This window comes from Carassius carassius, chromosome 22, assembly GCF_963082965.1.
Source record: "Carassius carassius chromosome 22, fCarCar2.1, whole genome shotgun sequence".
Classification (NCBI taxonomy): Eukaryota; Metazoa; Chordata; class Actinopteri; order Cypriniformes; family Cyprinidae; genus Carassius; species Carassius carassius.
The window spans coordinates 7,638,647-7,656,994 of NC_081776.1; the positions used below are offsets into that span (position 1 = coordinate 7,638,647).

Sequence of the window (18,348 nt, forward strand, 5' to 3'; positions counted from 1 at the left end):
TCTTGAATAATCTTGGAGATGTTGCCAAAGTTGTTTGTTTGCACGTTTATAACGCTCTAAAGTGTTGACAATTTAGGGACCTTTTAATGATCCATAAAGAAAAGGGTGATCAATGCACTAAACTGAAAATTCTTATTAAAGACAATGACATTAACCTGTGACACGTTTTATATCTGTAACTAAACTTAAAGAATGTAAGTGAGTTGTGTTGGATTTAGTGTCATGTTTCAGGTTGATGAGAATGAAAACCTTTACCAACACAGAGACGCAGATGGAACACAAAGAAAATTTTTTGACGTCTTAATTTACCAGGATGAATTTTCCATTGGTCAAAGCATAATTTGGTGCCTGAGAGTTAATTTTCCCTAAACAAAAAACAAACAAATTGTGGAAGACGCATAAAAATAAGCATTGCATACAAGAACAACAGTTATAATTCCTCTCAGGAAATAATACAAGGTTCCCACTGTCCTAGATGTTTTTTCTAGGTCTCAAAAAATCATGGGAAACGTGATGGAAATTTTTATAGTAATAATAGAATTTATGCTCACTTTGGTAGAAACAACTATTTGTAACTTTGATTGGAAAGTTCATGAAAATATCATGGAAATTCACTGACTAGAAACTTTTAACTTGAATCCTGAATAAATCACTTTGGAGAGATGTTTCATGTGAAACTTAAACTTAACTTTGCTTGATAACATTTTAAGGCACTATAAAGCACACTCCTAATGCAAAGGCAGTGCAATTGATGCCTTATTTTTGCCAAATTCTAAAAAAGCAGTCCCTAAAATGCATTGCAGTGGAAAATCTAAATTATTATTATTTTTTCATTTGGTTTTAAATTAAAAATGGGATGTTTAAACACATTTTTGTTGTATATTTTATGCTCATCAAATTGTTTATTAAAAAACTATTGGTTTTGGGAAAAAAAGTTGAGGCACAAAGAAATGCCATAGATTGTGCATCGACGTTCCATTTACAGAATTTTCTCTTTCCCATATGACATACAAAACTTGAAACTTTTATTTCTAGCACAAACTTAGTATTTATCGAATTTCTTAAAGCATGTACATCCAGGCACCAAATGAAACCATTTAATGTTTGATAGTCTTTATGTCAGTCTCCGCTTTCTCTAGATTCTGTCACAATCCACCGTTATGATAGCAGCAGGTTTCTCTCTGCTGACAGCTCATCCGGTTCCATTACAAGTGTGTGTCTTCTTCATCAGGTATGTCCTCATTCAGCAGGTTGTCTCTAGGGACGATTCAGCTGTCATTGAACTCTTTCTCTTTTGTGTTAAATAACTGTTTTCTATTTTAATATATTTAAAAATGTTATTTATTCATATGATGGTAAAGCTAAATTATTAATAATAGTTATTATTATTATTGATGTTGAAAAGTTACTGCTGCTTAATCTTTTTTTTACGGAAACCATGAAACACTTTTTGGCTAATGAAATTTCAGCTTTGCCATGACAGCATTAAATTATTTGACAATTAAATTAAAATCATTTTAATTTGAAATAAATATTATTAGAATTCTAACAACTCATTGTTAGAATTTTAATAAATAGAAACTGTTATTTTGTAAATTGTAATAATATTTCACAATTATACTGTTTTTGCTGTATTTTTGATCAAATAAATGCAGCCTTGGTGGACACGAGATACTTTTTTTCAAAAACTAAATTATTTCATACTTTCATGGTAGTGAAAAGTTTGTGAAAATGACATTTGTCAATCCAGCTTTGTATAAACAGTACAAATCTTTAATTTAAAGGGGCATTTTTGTGGCCAGGAGTGTTGTGTAATAAATGGAAAACAAAGTTATGTTTGTATTGCTATTATATTGCTATTATTGTGGCATTCATAAAGTTTTATTTTGTTCCTTAATTGCCTCTTGGGGATTAATAAAGATGTATTATATTGTATTGTACGAATTACTTTGAATAAGATATGCACATACTCCGTTTACCCCCTCCCTATGATTGTGGGGGACAAAAAAATGTCAGTATTTTTGCAGCCTTGGTGACATAAGAGACTGAATGCAATTTCAAACAATTATTTAGACCTTTTAGAAAAGACTGACTGAGACAGAGGAGACTCAAACATGCTTATGATGCTTTTTACAAGGTTGGCTAAACAAAACAGGAGCACTTTTCTAATGACCATCAGTCTGATGTCTGAATAATTAAAGAATAACAGTCCTCCCTCACATCCCTCTTGAGTCTGAGACGCACACTTCATCTGTAATTGTGGCACTGTTTGTAATTTCAGAAAAACAGCTGACAGAAATGTTGAGAGGCACAGATGCTGTACTAAGAGCTCTACCAGGATTTTCTGCCACCGTTATATTTGCAGAACAGATAACTACAGTACATGCTGAACAGATTAGTATCTGATGTGCATTCAAATATGAATTTATATGAGAAGTTAATCAAAACAATTTTTGATTCCCAACTGACATTTTAAAAGCATGCAAAAAAGGTAGCCAGAATTATTACATTTAATTTGGCTAACTTCAGGCATATAAGACCATGCTTAACAATAGAAGCAGCAAACTCTGCATGCACACTGTGATTTTTTTCCACATATTATATATTGTTTTACGAGTTAGTCACAAGCACTGAGTTTTAATAATAAACATTTGCTTGATGCTTAGTTGATTTTTAAGATTTTAAATGGTTATGCACCTCCCCCACTATTCCAGTTTGTAATGCAGAGGGATAATAATTACAAGAGTTTCAAGAGCAACTAGAGGAGACTGTGTTGTACAGTTTAGGCGTGCAACATTTGGACAGTCAGTCTTCTCAGTTAGAGCCATTAATTATTGGAATACTCTACAAACTGAATTAAGGAGTAGTACAAATTATTTAACATATAAATTAAAGAAATTGTTAAAAGCAAGTCATATTTGTAATAGTGTAAAAAAAAATCCCCTTTATGATACTGCCATTATTGTCATTTGTGGTTACTTGTAAATGTTATTATATGTTTATGTGTGATAATCTACTGTATTTTAGATTTTTAGGTTGCCTTTTTAAAATCTGGCAAGGGGCAACAGATGAAAATTAGCCTTTGGGGCTTACTCTGGCTTATTTACAGTATTTTACTGTTGATAAATGAGCACTGTCTCTTTTTAATAAAAAAATATAGGATTTCTACAACAGTTTTTGTTCATTTATCTAAAAGGACTCAGGGCAAAAATGTTACAAAGACAACCCAGCCAACAAAAATATGTTAAGAACGTTTTGTTAACGTTGTTAGTTATAGAAATGTTAGTTATAATAAACCGGGTTTTTTTTCCGAGTGTGAAAGTTGAGAAAACATTCCGTTTTATAATTTTGCAAACATTATGGGACTGTTTGAATATTCTCTGAATGTTTTAGGTAAAAAAAGATACAACAAAATGTTTCAGAAATAAAATGTTCCATAAACAATGCAAATAATGCTTTTGTGCTAAAGATTTGTGATCAGACATTCTATTTAAGTTTCTATTAATATTAAGATACACTAACATTGGCAAAATTTCTGAAAACGTTCTTTGTTAGCTGGCAGGTGTTTAACATAAATGGATTTTTATTTTTATATGGTTTCAAAAACAGTAAGCCCTTATAAACATTAACAAGGAAATGTTTTTTCTTAACACGAAAATATTTAAAAAGTTCTAAAATAACGAACCGTTTAAGAGGTGCTTGAATGCTCAACTGTAAATGAGCTAATTCAGCTTATTTATATCACATTATATCGATGCAATTAATGCTAATAATAAATATGAGAAATGTTCAAGTAGAACATTTAAGCACATCCTTAACTCCTTAACATCTTTTTTTTTGCATTGTAAATAAAATGTTTAATTAGGGTTATTATTTTATAAGCTGAACCAAACAGAAAAAAATTAAAACATGACAAAGCTTCTAAAATGAAAGAACCAAAGGCACATATACATGAAAACAAAATAAATCTAATTAAATTAAAATAAAAACACTTTTAAAAACATATGAATGAACATATGATATAGTATATAGATATAATAATGTGCATAGGTACAGAAATAGTTTAGGTATTAATTTAATATATTATTATTATTATTATAGGTTATTTACATTTTGTTTTGTTCTAAGCATTAAAAAAAATAAGGTATTTTAATCTAGATTATTAATTTAATTTAATTTAATTCATATTTAGGTTCACAGCATAGAGAAAACTGGGCAAAGAAATTGTTTTATTATTTGTTTTGGTCCTTTTTTTGAGTATTACAGGTGCAGCAGCTGTATTTTATTTTTATTACTTCTTCACAAAATTAACCTACCAAAACTGATTTACATGTTTTTCCCTTCAAGACTTCACCAGCATGTCATACTCCCACATGGGAAAGTCTTTAACAGTTTTCCTGGAGTAATGATAAATGGAGAGACTGAACTCTCAGAGGCACAGGTGGTCAGTGTGTGTGTGTGTGTGTGTGTGTGTCTGTACATTAAAACACAAAGCTTAAAATGGCAGAGGAGTACAGGCATCATGACACATAAGAATGCAGCAGACTGAACACAGGGTTGACACGTCAGACATTCTGCATGGTGTCTCTGAACCATCAGAATAATATTTGCATAATCTTGCCCATGTTGCCTGAATTCTCTCTTTTACTGTGAGATAAATGCATGCGTGTGTCCTTGAAAGTTATTTAGGAGTTGTCAGGACACAGGAGTCTATCCCCGGGAGTAAAAACAGGACCTTTTGCTCTGATAGCACTGAAGTGAACTAACCCTGGAACATAACCTGCTCCGGAGCAGGTTATCTTCAGAGAGCTAGTTACTATGGTTACTTGCATACCCTGAAAGTAACCTCCGATTTCGGAACCGAAAGCTGAGGTTATCTGCTCGCTTATCCTCAAACAGACCCAGGTATGTCACATAACCTGCTTTTTGAATACCCCCCAGATGTCTATGAGCAGCTTTCTATTTAAAGAAGAATTTTGAACTAAACCCACACATCTCAATTCTGTAAGGGAAAGACAGAATTTAACTAAGAAAATACACAATATTGTATAAACAAAGTTTGGAATTGGACCCTTTATTCTATCAAAGTCTCTCACCCGAGAGCATGTGTTTAGTCACTAGCACCCCGAGGCTTTCACACTGATGGCTGGTATTTTGTAAATTATGCCCATTACACCTGTTTCTGCCAAATTGTTAATAGAATATGAATAGAAAGACACTATATTTCATAGAAAGCGATTTAAAAAACACTGGTGGTGACTGCTTATTTTTCATCTGAACTGTTGAGGGCAATGGCAAAGAGTCAAAGAATCCCAGATCTACAAACAACAGAACAAAATTAAATAATAAACAATTATTGTTCCTGTAGCTCAATAGAACATTTGCGCTATAAAGGTTGGGGGTTCGATTCCACGGGAACACATGATAGGTAAAAACTGTTAGCCTGAAAGCACTGTAAGTCGCTTTGGATAAAAGCGTCTGCTAAATGCATATAAAAATGCATACAAAATAATTAAACCTACTACTCATAGAATAAAACTACCACAATATTTCCCTTACAGACATTCAAATACCTCCCTGATTTATACATATAAGAAAAAAAAACTTTACATTACACTTATACATACAAAAATTCTTACATTTAAATATGTGTGCAATTCTGGTTTATTTTAAACCACCGCTTTACCTTCAATGTAAAGGACTTTATTTCAAATGTTGCCTTAAACTCATTTGGCAACAGGTTCCAGAGTTTGGAGCCCTCAATAGAAAAGCCTCTTTGCCCTTGTGTAGTTCTACAAAAATGTTTCCTACAATTCCCACCTGCCTAACTCCTAGTAATTCTACTTGTATCATCCGGTCTCTTTATCAATTTACCTAAAACAGTATGAGATGCAGGACAAGATCATTGCATGCATAAAAAGATGAGCTGCCTCATTTGAGATATATTTTCTAATAAGTCTAAAACAGTTTAGGTTACTCCTTACCATTTTTGATAGCTTTTTTATATGTTTATCAAATTAAAGTTGTGACTCTAAAACAGTACCTAAAAAATTAAGCTCATCTATTTCCTCTATTTCTTTATTTACTCGAATTATTACTTTTTCTTTTTGCTTTGTATTAGAAAAGCACATAAAGACAGTTTTCCTAACATTCAGAGTAAGAAGATTTTCCTGGAGCCATATAGATATCCTTTCCATTTGTTTATTTAAAACTGCCGCAACCTTAGCAGATGACTTAGCCGATGTATAAATTACTGTGTAATCAGCATAAAGCTGACATTCAACATCTGGGCAACAACATAGATTATTTATATACCATCGATGAAACCACAAAGCTGACGGGGAGGTATGTATAACTGCAATATAAAGTAATTTTGAGTATTATTGCTATTAGTATTATTTTCTAAAATTAGGTACATGTAATAAAAAGTACATATGGCAATGTTTTTACAACAGCTCCAAGTCTCACGCGCAGTACGTCACTGTCCGAATCCATTCACTTATTTATTTGTTCACTCCTTCCTGATATAGTGAACTCAACTGCCACACTATATAGGAATTAGTGAATGAGTGAGCGATTTCAGACACAGCGACGGTGTACACGGAGGGAGGGGCTGTGTGTGTGTGTGCGTGTATGTATGTATGTATGTATGTATGTATGTGTGAGAGAGAGACGTGTGAGTGAGAGACGCAGGGAAAGGAAATGCAGCTGAACGTTATTTGCTCTATGAAATACATTAACAAAGACGAAAACTAAGGACATTTAATCTATAATTTTATTTTATTTTAGTTAGTTTTGCCAAACACACATGACAGTTTTAGTTATCGTTTTTTTGTAATGCCTCGTTTTTATTTTTATGTCATTAACGACAATGTTTTTTCCCACCTAGTTTTCGTTTTTTGTTTCGTTTTCGTTAACGATTATAACCTTGCTCAATACAGACCAAAAATTGCTGTTTACTTATATATTAACAGTCTGCTCTTCTTTTTTAGCAAAAGAGTGAGATATTATGATGATGTCACCAGCAACAGTGGCCTAAAAGGTCGGTGACCTTTTAAATTGATCAAATTACTCAACACCAAATGTTTAATAAATTCTCAATCTCAAGATCTGCAACAAGAACATATTTTGGCTTTTGTATCTGAACATATTGTGTGTTGATGCAGAAGAGATGGTGAAGGAAATCACACTGGGATACTATGATGATGTCATCACTGATGGACTGAAGCCAGATCGTGAGACAGGTGTCACTCTCTTATTCTACAACAGCATATAATATACTTTTAAATTAAAAATATTACAGTATATTTAAGATAGATATTAAAAATTTGTTCTATATGTAATGAATGTGTGAATTTGTAGAAGACACACCTGAGACTTATGATGATGTCATGACGAGACACAACTCTGATATCAAAAAAAGGTGTTTACGATTTTATCAACTTTTTAAAATAATATTACTCTGAAATCAAGATCATTACAGATAATATTTTAAATATATATATTTTTTTTGCTTACATATTTAATTTTGACTGATATTTTCATTTGTAGTGGACACACCTGAGCATTATGATGATGTCATCATTAATAGACAGAGCTCTCGAGGGGTAACAGGTGAGATGCACAGAAATACATTTTTATCACCCTTTGCATGTTTAGATGAGTATTAGACATTTGTTCAAGTCACTTAAAGGAAAAGGGATTCCTGAAATTATATGACATGTTTTTCTGTCATTCTTGATCAGAGAGAGTTCAGGAGGAGTATGATGATGTGATGAGTGTCAGTGAAGATGTGAGAAACCTGTTGGGTAACAGGATCTTTTGTTATCATTATATTAACATCTTTATTTATATTGTAATATTTTTGACATTTTTCCAGCTTTTTATACTATTAAAATATTCATCCAATTACAACATTTTACATAATATTTTATATTTTTAATATCAGATTATGATGATGTGGTGGAGGAGTCAAACAAAGATTTTTCCCAATGATCATCCACTGCATTGGTTCAACAAATTTGAACAAAGTTTGAGTGATATTGTTATTGATATGTCATATCTTAGGGATTTAACTGTTCTTTTTTTGTATTAAAATTTCTATGTCTTTGTGAGATTTTGTTGTTTTGTTTTTTGGCCTTGTTAATAGCAAAAAAAAAACTTTTTCGACAAATTTTTGTGTGTATTTTAATAAGACATTACACAAACCTCAAAAGTCTGATCTTACCTTTTAATGCACAACTGCTGCAGTGACAATCGAAGACATCCTAAATATAAGCCGTAAATGTCCAGCAGTGATTTCTCAGCCCTCAGCATCACCACAGCAAGTACTGCAGTTTTGTGAGTGGATAATGCTTAAAAATGCATTTACTTTGGATGCATTATAGAGTAACTTAGAAGTGGTGTTGAGTTATATATGTAAATCAACAAACTGTAACATGTTTAAAAGTCATATTTCTTCTCTATAAACCATCAGAATCAGATCAGAATCAGAAAGAGCTTTATTGCCAAGTATGCTTGCGCATACAAGGAATTTGTTTTAGTGACATAAGCTTCCAGTAAACAGAGACAACAACACACAGACAAAAAAAAAAAAAAAAGGTTTACAGGAACCATAAAAATTTTTAAACCATAAAAATCCATTTAAAATAACTTCAATATATTATGACTTAATAATGCTTAACAGCAGACCATTAAATCCCAAGCAGATCATGTTTTATCCATCAATATAAAACAAGCACAGTTGCCTGTTATGTCACAGTAATTTCCACTTCATCAAGCACTCATTTTGTATCTCGATGTTAATAACTCATTACTGTTTTGCTGAGTGAACTCCAATGATTCAGTTCTACGATTTACTGAACAATAAAGAACTGGATTCAGAAGATTAATTCGGGAATTGCTAGTTCTGATTCTAAACAACAGACTAAAAAAAATAAGACTTAATTCCAGAAGTATTGTCAGGGTAAATGTTGCTCTGGTCAGTATACTGTAGCTAAAAATTCATGAGTAAAACTGTTCTGGCACAGACAACTTTTCACTGGGGCTCGTGTCTCAGTCACACGAGTGGAGAAGTATGGAATTACATTTGTTTCAATAATAATGAACGGAACTTTATAAAACTGAACGTAACTTTTTCAGAAACTATCAAAAATATGCCATTACAAAAGAAGAAAAAAACTCAGTTGCACAAATGTAACATGCTCTTCAAATATGCTTCATTCTTTAATGATTTTCAAAGATTCGTTTTCGCTAATCGTGGATTCTGAATTCATTGCCACAGATTTGCTTACGGATCGCAGTTTTTCGTTTGGCGTTTTGACACAAACCTCTCGTGGGGGAACGGGGTTAACAGTGATCTACTCTGATTGGATAGTGAGCTTTTGATGGACAGTTGCTCTCTGACCGGGAAGTACAGACGCCACTCAGTTGCGCAAAATATGGGAAAGCTCTCGTGATTGTGATTTGTATTACTAAATATGTAAATAATATTTGACCTTTGATCGTCTCAGTCTGTAAAGATGAGCTCTTGTCCTTCAAGGTAGCTTGAAGCAAGCTTACTTCAAGCTGCCTTGAAGGACAAGCGAGGGGGAAGATGATGCCGCTCCGTGTCTCCTGAGAGCTCATCTTTACAGACTGAGACGATCGGAGGTCAAATATTATTTATATATTTAGTAACACAAGGCACGACGTACTGTATTGCATACAAATCACCTTTTTTTTTCTTTTTCTATTTTTATTAATGCAGAGAACAAAAACATACAAAGGTATAAACATACATCACATAATATCCACCACGAAAAAAAAAATCTAAACAAAATGAAACCATGAGATCAAAGGCAGAGCAAATCTAACGGTCCTTATAGCTTTCTTATTAGTAGATACTGAGATTGCATTCAAATAGTTTTCCATTTCTTTCAGGAAAACAGAGAAGACAGGTTTACAGTTGGAGAATTTGCATTTGTGAATGTGAAATTTGTTTAGGATTTTTTTTTAAATTAATAACAAAACTGTTATTTTCGTTTGTGGGGTCAGAGTCATAATACCCAAATATAATTTTTTACATATGTACTGAGAGGCCTGGCAAAATCTTACTCATGACAAACACACTAATATCATCACAAAGTTTCTGAGTGTATGACATGACCGAAATAAGTGTACAGTTTCTTCAGAACTCAAACAAAAAGAGCATGTAAGATCAATGTCAGATTTAAATCTTTGTATAAACTTCTTTACAGGGTAGAACCTGTATAAGAGCTTAAAATAAATGTCTTTCACTTTGTCTGTGAAAAAAAAATATTTTGCGGTAGAGACCAGATTTAATCACCGCGAGAGCTTTGCAATATGCGCGCCACTGAGTGGTGTACTTCCCGAACAGAGAGCACCTGTCCATCAAAAGCTCACTTTCCAATCAGAGTAGATCACTGTTAACCCCGCCCCCATGAGAGGTTTGTGTCAAAACACCAAACAAAAAACTGTGAAACATAAGCAAAATCTGTGGTAATGAATTTAGAATCCACGATTAGCAAAAACGAATCTTTGAAAAACATTAACAAAGAATGAAGTATATTTGAAGAGCCTATTAAATTTGTGCGACTGAGTTCACTTTTTTCATTTTCATTGTGTTTTTCTTCTTTTGTAATGGCATATTTTTGATAGTTTCTGAAAAAGTTACGTTCAGTTTTATAAAGTTTCGTTCATTATTATTGAAACAAATGTAATTCCATAGAGAAGCACCTTTACTGTAGGCATCAAATTTGTCATCTCTTTTTTACTGCCACCCACAGGAATAGATCGGTATTACAGTATTAAACATATAAAAGTGTTGCTGCAAACTTGGCTCTTGTATGATGAACTGTGCATGACCATAGATTTATTTTATTTTATTTTAACAAAATGCCCTTCTAAAATACTATATGTATTAATATATGCTGTGAATTGACAAACATTGCTAAAATATAATTATGAATAACAGTAGCTAAAACAATTATTCAAAAAGTACATTTGATTTCATATTTTATGATCTTTTTTGTTGTGAGCATTAGTATTTCTATATCTGAAAATGCTGGGCTTTGATGCTGTTAATAAACTGGAATGTTTCCTGTCACTGAAATCAGTTTCCTGTATGTTTGACTGTCACCCCTCTATCTTGTGTGTTTCTCCCCAGTTAAGTGTCTCTATCAGATGGAGGAGGAGTCCTGTTCATTAATGCTGACGTACTTTTAATAAATATGGTGAAAATCATAAATACGCCTTCTGATTAGTCAGTGAAGCTTTTTGATGATTTCCTCTCTTCTGTCTAATAAGGTAAAAGTGTTTGTGATTGGCTTGTTGTTTGGTGGTTGTGAAGTCTTCTGTCTCTGTCTCTCTTGAACCTTTCGGTTCAGAGTTGATCATACAAAGTGCATGATCAGTAAAGATGGAGAACTGTCTAACTCTCATTTTTTTGTCTTCTGTGATCAAACTCTCCACAGCTGGTATGTACACTCAGGATCATTATGTGTTAGTTATATTATAGCGATTGACTGTTTGTGTTATGAATTGGTCATAATATCATTTATAGTTCCCCTTTTGTATGTGTAGTATTTGCATTAATATAAAAGTGAATTTCTCTCTCTCTCTCTCTCTCTCTGTCTCTCTCTCATGGTCATTTTCTCTCTCTTTTGCTGACTTTTCTCTGTTGTTGTTTGTCTTCTCTCAATCACATTTTTATATACATCATTCTGTATCTTGTCTGCAGGAAACGTGAGGCTGGTTGGTGGTAATAATTCCTGTGCTGGTAGGGTGGAGGTTTACTATAATGGAGAATGGGGAACCGTGTGTGATGATTATTGGGCTTTGACAAACACTGCAGTGGTGTGTAGAGAGCTGGGCTGTGACGAAAATTCAAACACAATGCGTGCTGCTCACTTTGGACCAGGATCAGGAAAAATCTGGATGGATAATGTGAGATGTAGTGGATCTGAGTCCTCAATATTTAATTGCTTAAAAACAAAAATGGGTGACCATAACTGTGGACATAGTGAAGATGTTGGCATTATCTGCTCAGGTAGGATGATTTTATCATTACCTTTCATTAACAAATAAATACATTATTGACTATAATAAAAGCATGCATGTACTAAGTAGGTTATCTAATCAGAATTTAAACCATTAGGAGAGTCAAAGGAGTAATGTTATACAGTGTGAGTTTTACCATTTAGAAATCACTTAATATTATATCAATCATATAGGACCCCTGTATGATCTGAGGTGAAAGCAGAAGTTATAAGTGTCTGTGTAAAAATATAAAGGATCTACAGTGCATGAATAAAAATGATGGTTTATGATTTGAATTGTGGTCAGGTCAATGTTTAATTTCAGTACATTACCTGAAACTCCCATATATAATATTTACTCTAAATGTTATACTTTTATTATATGTTAAGAACAGACCCTAATTTGAGTAGACTTGGACTGCTCCATGTACAGGGCAATGGTGACAACAGAATAGAAAAAGTAAATGATTCTGCTTAGCTAAAAATACAGAATTATGTTTCAGTTAAATACACATATGCTTACACTCTGTCCCCAACTACATTTTGTTAAATTATGCATTTTATTTTACATTTATTCATAAATAATAATAATTAATGAATAATAATGAATAAATAAGAAACATGAAAGCTCAAATGTGTGACCTTTTGGGTTTACCATATTTAATGTGCCATTATTTATTTGATGCTAAATTAAATGTCTGAACTTTTTATTTTCATACTGTGACATAATATATTGCTACACCCCTAGTCAACAACAGTATTTTCTAAATAATTTAAGATAAGTTGTAGATTTTAAAACAACTTTAATTTGTGGCAAAAGGCTGTTAAAGCACAGCGTCACAACACTTCTCTCCTAGTACAGTATATATGCTTTTTTATTTTGGGGAATTTTTAAAATGTTATATTATGATTGTAAACAGTTTGTTTCGACTAACATTTCAGGCATCAGGCTTGTTGGAGGTTCTCGCTGCTCTGGGAAGTTAGAGGTGCCTCATGGGAACACATGGTACACAGTGTGTGACGCTGTCTTTGACCAGAAGGATGCAGAGGTTGTGTGTAGAGAGCTGGACTGTGGGGCTCCTGTACAGGTGCTGGGAGCAGCTGCTTTTGGCAAAGGAGACACTCAGATGTGGACACAAGAGATTCAGTGTAGTGGAAATGAGTATCAGTTTGCTCTTTGTCCAGCTTCACCTTCACAATTTTGTTCCCATGAGAACGATGTGAGCGTTGTATGTGCTGGTAGGTAAATTACGTATGAACTATGAGTATTGACAAAATTCTTGAGTAATATTGTAAAAAAAATAAAACAACTTACTTGAACTTTGTGTTCTTTTACCTTCAGAAACCGTGAGAGTAGTAGGCGCTAACAGTCGCTGTGCTGGTAGAGTGGAGGTTCTTTATAGAGGTCAGTGGGGAACAGTGAATGATGTTGGCTGGGATTTGCCTGATGCTGCGGTGGTGTGTAGAGAACTTGGCTGTGGAGAGGCTTTAACTGCACCAAAGGGTGCTCACTTTGGTGAAGGATCAGGAAGAGTCTGGGTTTCTGATTTACAGTGTACTGGATCAGAGTTGACACTGACAAACTGTAGATTCAATGGATGGGGAATAAAAGCTAATCATACTGAAGATGCTGGAGTCATCTGCTCTGGTAAGATCATCTTGACTTATTTCATAATTTTCTCCCACAGAATTCCAGGATGGATACAGATTTTTGCTCCACCTTCAGTGTTATGTCAGGTGCCTGTGAGGAGCGAAGTATTAATTATTATATGACATGTTGAATGATGATATGAAACACACAAAAAGCATTTTGTGGACAACATGCATTTTTTGTTCCAGACGATTCCTTTTCTGATTCAGAAATACATAGTATCTCATTCGGATTGAGCATTTCACAGACAAAATGCATTTTGATGACATACTGGGTGCATTTTGTTCACATTTTTCTTTTCTGATATTCATTAAATGAAAACATATTCACTCTTATGTGCAAAAAATTGCAAGAATTGTATGTGAATTTTATGCCCCCCCCCCACACACATACACAAACTGCTGACAGTTGATGAAAGGTGTATGGTTTAGCTTTATACAGTAATATTAGGACAAGAATTAGCAAATATCATCAAATTTGTAAATTTTTTATTTAAGGAGTCAGGCTGGTTGGAGGATCTCACTGTTCTGGCAGAGTAGAAGTGCCTCATAATCAGACCTGGATGTCAGTGTGTGACGCTGCCTTTGACCAGCAGGATGCAGAGGTTGTGTGTAGAGAGCTGGACTGTGGGGCTCCTGTACAGGTGCTGGGAGCAGCTGCTTTTGGCAAAGGAGACGCTCAGATGTGGAAACAAGAGATTCAGTGCAGAGGAAATGAATCCTATATATCTTTGTGTCCAACTTCATCTTCTCTCAAACAAAATTGCACCCATGAGAATTCTATTGGGTTGTTATGTTCTGGTAATAAAGCAGTAGTTACTTATTGAGAGAATCACAAACTAGTTTTGTAAAACACTTTTTTTTTGCTTTTTTCATACTGTTAAACTAAACTCTCTGTTCTTTGTCCAGGTTACACTGATCTCAGACTGGTAAACGGTCCTGACATCTGTTCTGGTCGAGTCGAACGTCAGTACATCAGTAAATGGGGCACAGTGTGCAATGCATGCTGGGATATGAGAGCTGCCAGTGTCCTCTGTAGACAGCTGAATTGTGGGATTGCTGTGTCTGTTGTGGGATCAGACTGGTTTGGAGAAGGAAGTATTGAAATCTGGGCTGATGTGTTTGATTGTGACGGAAATGAAACAAAACTCTCAGAATGTTCCATCTCTTCATGGAGTCGAGCTGAATGTTTACATAGACAAGATGTTGGAGTCATCTGCTCTAGTGAGTCCATTCATGCCGTGATGAAGTCATGGGTTTCAGACTAAAACTACATCTCAGTATATTTTAGATAAATACTGAATAATAAATAAATACTCTCTTCAGATTCCTCTCTGGGTCTTCATGACGGTCTGGTGCGGTTGTCTGGAGAGAGACAGTGTGAGGGGGAGGTGGAAGTTTTCATCCATCAGGTCTGGAGGAGAGTTCTGCTGGACTCCTGGAGTCTCACTGAATCCTCTGTGGTCTGCAGACAGCTGGGCTGTGGCTCTGTGCTGAACTTCTCCAGCTCCTCTTCATCCAGTCCTGAACACAGTCATGAGTGTGTGACGGGCTTCCAGTGCTCTGGGAGTGAAGCTCATCTGGGGAACTGCAGCTCTCCACAAACTCTCAACTGCAGCTCCACACAACAGCTGTCAATCACCTGCATCGGTGAGAACAACAACATCTGGACAGATTCTTTAGTTGTTCGTGATTAATAGTGTTTTTCTGTCTCTGAATATCAGGTTGGGGGTCCATCAGGCTGGTGGGTTCTGGGGGAGACTGTGCAGGGAGGCTGGAGGTTTTTCACAGCGGCTCATGGGGAACAGTGTGTGATGACTCCTGGGATATTAAAGATGCTCATGTGGTGTGCAGACAGCTGCAGTGTGGAGTAGCCCTCAGTAATCAGCAGGTACCAGCCTGGTTTGGTCCTGGTTCTGGACACATATGGCTGGATGAGGTGGAGTGTGAGGGGAATGAGACGTCCCTGTGGAGCTGCTCTTCTCCAGGCTGGGGAAAACATGACTGTCAACACAAAGAGGATGTAGGAGTCGTGTGCTCAGGTAAACAGTACACTAGAGGAAATATTTATCAAAGATAAAGTTCTTTTTTCAGAAAATATACCATGTAATCATTAAACTCCATGGTAAACAGAAACCAAAGGGGTCTGAAGGGGTTTGTTTTGAGTTAATAATTGACTTTACATTTCATGACTACTTACCAAAATATTTCAACACAAAATATTGATTTGAGAGTAAATTACTTTATAATTTTAAATATAATGTCTTCCTATGAGAAAATTAGCTCACTACAGAAATACAAAACAATCATATGGTAGCAGTGATATTACTATATTAATACAGAATTTCTCTGTATTTTAATAACAAATTATGGAGCTATATTTAATGTTTTGCTTATCTGTTTTTATGCAATCAGTGCTTGCAGCATGCATGAGCCTCATATTAAATCACTGTTTTGGTAAATATTTTAGCTTTATCACAACCTAAATTTTAATTGTTTAAATGCACATCATTTTCTCTCCAGTGTTTAAAGAGATCAGGTTAACTGAGGGCTGTGAAGGGAATCTGGAGGTTTTCTACAATGGATCCTGGGGTAATGTGTGCTGGAACCAGATGGACGGAGACACAGCGAGTCTGATCTGTCAAGAGCTGAACTGTGGAAGATCTGGTGTTTTGTCTGATTCTACAGCAAGAGTGAAATCAGCTCCTAACTGGCTGGATAAAGTTACATGTCGACCATATGATTTAACTTTATGGCAGTGTCCATCTTCACCCTGGGGACAGAATTACTGTGGGAAAGATGAAGTGGCCAAAATCACCTGTTCAGGTTGGATAATATTTAAATAATTTAATATGGTCTCAATAATAATCCTTCTGGGTGATTCTATTATTGCAGGTACATTTGGTGTCCATAGTCATTATTTTTTGTTTCACCTGCACTTATAAAATCACCCATTTATGTCTAATGGGGTAAGTAAAATAAAAGTTTCTGAGAGCTAAAGTGAGCTGATGATTTGTAAGTTGTAAGGGTAAAATGTGAGATATGTAAGATGTCTAATCCTAATATTCTATTCACTTTTCTTTTTTTTATCATGTTATAATCTCAGAGGAGGAAACTAGTGATTCGCCTCAGAGTCGTCTGACATGTTTTACCTCACCATCTCCTTACCAGAGACAGTGTGCAAGTAAGTTTATTCACAACCAATCTATTGAATGTTTGTTAATGTAAGCCTATATTTTCCTAGCAAATTACTGTTAAATTATTAATATAATATATGCATTTTTAAAATAGGAATTATTTCCCTCAGAAAATAATCAGTTTTAAAAGCCTCTATTTTCATTATTAGTATGTGTTTTGTTGTATATGTTGTGCTGAAGCTGGTCAGTGGTTGATGTGTGTGTTTTAGATCATCTTCCTCTCAGACTGCGTGGAGGGGACGGCCGGTGCTCTGGGAGGCTGGAGGTGTATCATAACGCTGTGTGGGGCTCAGTCTGTGATGATCACTGGGACATCAGCGATGCTCAGGTGGTCTGCAGGCAGCTGGGTTGTGGAGCAGCACTGAGGGCTGATGGGTATTCAGTCTTTGGTGCTGGTGAAGGTGTTGTTTGGATGAACAAAGTCGAGTGCAGAGGGAATGAGATTCACCTGTGGGACTGTGATCTCTCCCTGAATAACCGCACTGACTGCTTCCGCAAAGAGCACGCTGGACTCACCTGTGCAGGTCATGACAAAACACTGAGGAATAATATTAATTTTAGATCATTTTATGTATTCCCAATTGTTAATGTGTTTGTGTCTGTTTTGACAGACTTGTCAGATGTGTCAGTGTCCACTACTCCTGCCACAACATCATCAGCTTCTCCTCCAGTTTCTCCTTCAGTGCGCTCAACATCAGTCTCTCCTCCACAAACTCCTCCACCAGTGTCTTCTTCCCCAGTGCTTGTGATTGTTCTGGGAGTTGTGCTCTTACTGCTCTTAGTGCCACTGCTTATACTGATTCAGCAGAACAGAGTGATGAGGAGAGGTAGGAGAGATCCAGAGACTGTCATATTGTGTCTTATTCAGTGTGTGATCAGTCATGTGTTGTGAACTGACAGCAGGTTTGTCTGTCTACACTCACAGCTCTCTCTAAGAGGAGACACAGGATGAAGACTGAGGCCGTTTATGAGGAGATTCAGCACAGACACAATCACTTCACTCAGAGGGGTGAGACATGAGCCATCAATCTCATTTAATACCATTAATAAGAGTCTGTCAGACAGTTGATGTTCATCTATTATTAGTCCTGTTAAACCTCCTGCTTCAAACCACAGAATTCCTGACAGAAAACCACAGAGCTGCAGGTGCATGTTTGTGTGTGTGTATGTGTCAGACTGCGTGTCTTCCTGAGTGTATTTCTGGATGGCAGTGATGAATGGGTTCATGTGAGGAGACGTGTGTGTGTGTGTGTGTGTGTGTGTGTGTGTGTGTGTGTTTTTGGTAATTGGCCCAACATAACATTCTGTCTCTTTTTTAAAAATGCAAGTAATTGACATTTTTGTTGTATTGTCACTAACACAATGTCTGTTTGTAATGATGAACATGTTTCTGACTGTTCTGCTCTTCTTTAACAGGGAGTCTCATCTCTGGAGAACGGCATTCTGGGTATGAAGATGCTGAT

The 18,348-nt window shown here is 35.2% G+C and overlaps 2 protein-coding genes across 2 annotated transcripts; both read left to right on the plus strand.

The window, feature by feature from the left end:
• The first annotated feature begins 11,066 nt into the window (after positions 1–11,066).
• On the plus strand, positions 11,067–15,043 carry LOC132098839 (scavenger receptor cysteine-rich type 1 protein M130-like). The gene is made up of 6 exons (XM_059505059.1): positions 11,067–11,477; positions 11,741–12,049; positions 12,981–13,277; positions 13,381–13,686; positions 14,187–14,489; positions 14,598–15,043. The coding sequence occupies exons 1-6, from the start codon at positions 11,420–11,422 to the stop codon at positions 14,954–14,956; spliced, it is 1,632 nt and encodes a 543-aa protein (XP_059361042.1). The 5' UTR covers positions 11,067–11,419; the 3' UTR covers positions 14,957–15,043.
• Positions 15,011–17,905, plus strand: LOC132098512 (antigen WC1.1-like; the record flags this gene model as incomplete). The annotated part of the gene is made up of 7 exons (XM_059504601.1): positions 15,011–15,338; positions 15,413–15,730; positions 16,212–16,514; positions 16,795–16,872; positions 17,095–17,409; positions 17,497–17,712; positions 17,811–17,905. Coding segments are annotated over 7 exons (1,653 nt in total), but the record flags the coding sequence as incomplete, so codon positions are not given.
• Between the last annotated feature and the right edge of the window lie 443 nt (positions 17,906–18,348).

What these genes read in the sequence shown, in the direction of transcription:
- LOC132098839 (XM_059505059.1), top strand. Translation starts at nt 11,420, where the DNA reads ATGGAGAACTGTCTAACTCTCATTTTTTTGTCTTCTGTGATCAAACTC. An exon ending in GATCAAACTCTCCACAGCTG is followed by an intron (nt 11,478 to 11,740) that starts GTATGTACACTC and finishes TCTTGTCTGCAG; the next exon opens with GAAACGTGAGGCTGGTTGGT. An exon ending in TATTGGGTTGTTATGTTCTG is followed by an intron (nt 14,490 to 14,597) that starts GTAATAAAGCAG and finishes TTCTTTGTCCAG; the next exon opens with GTTACACTGATCTCAGACTG.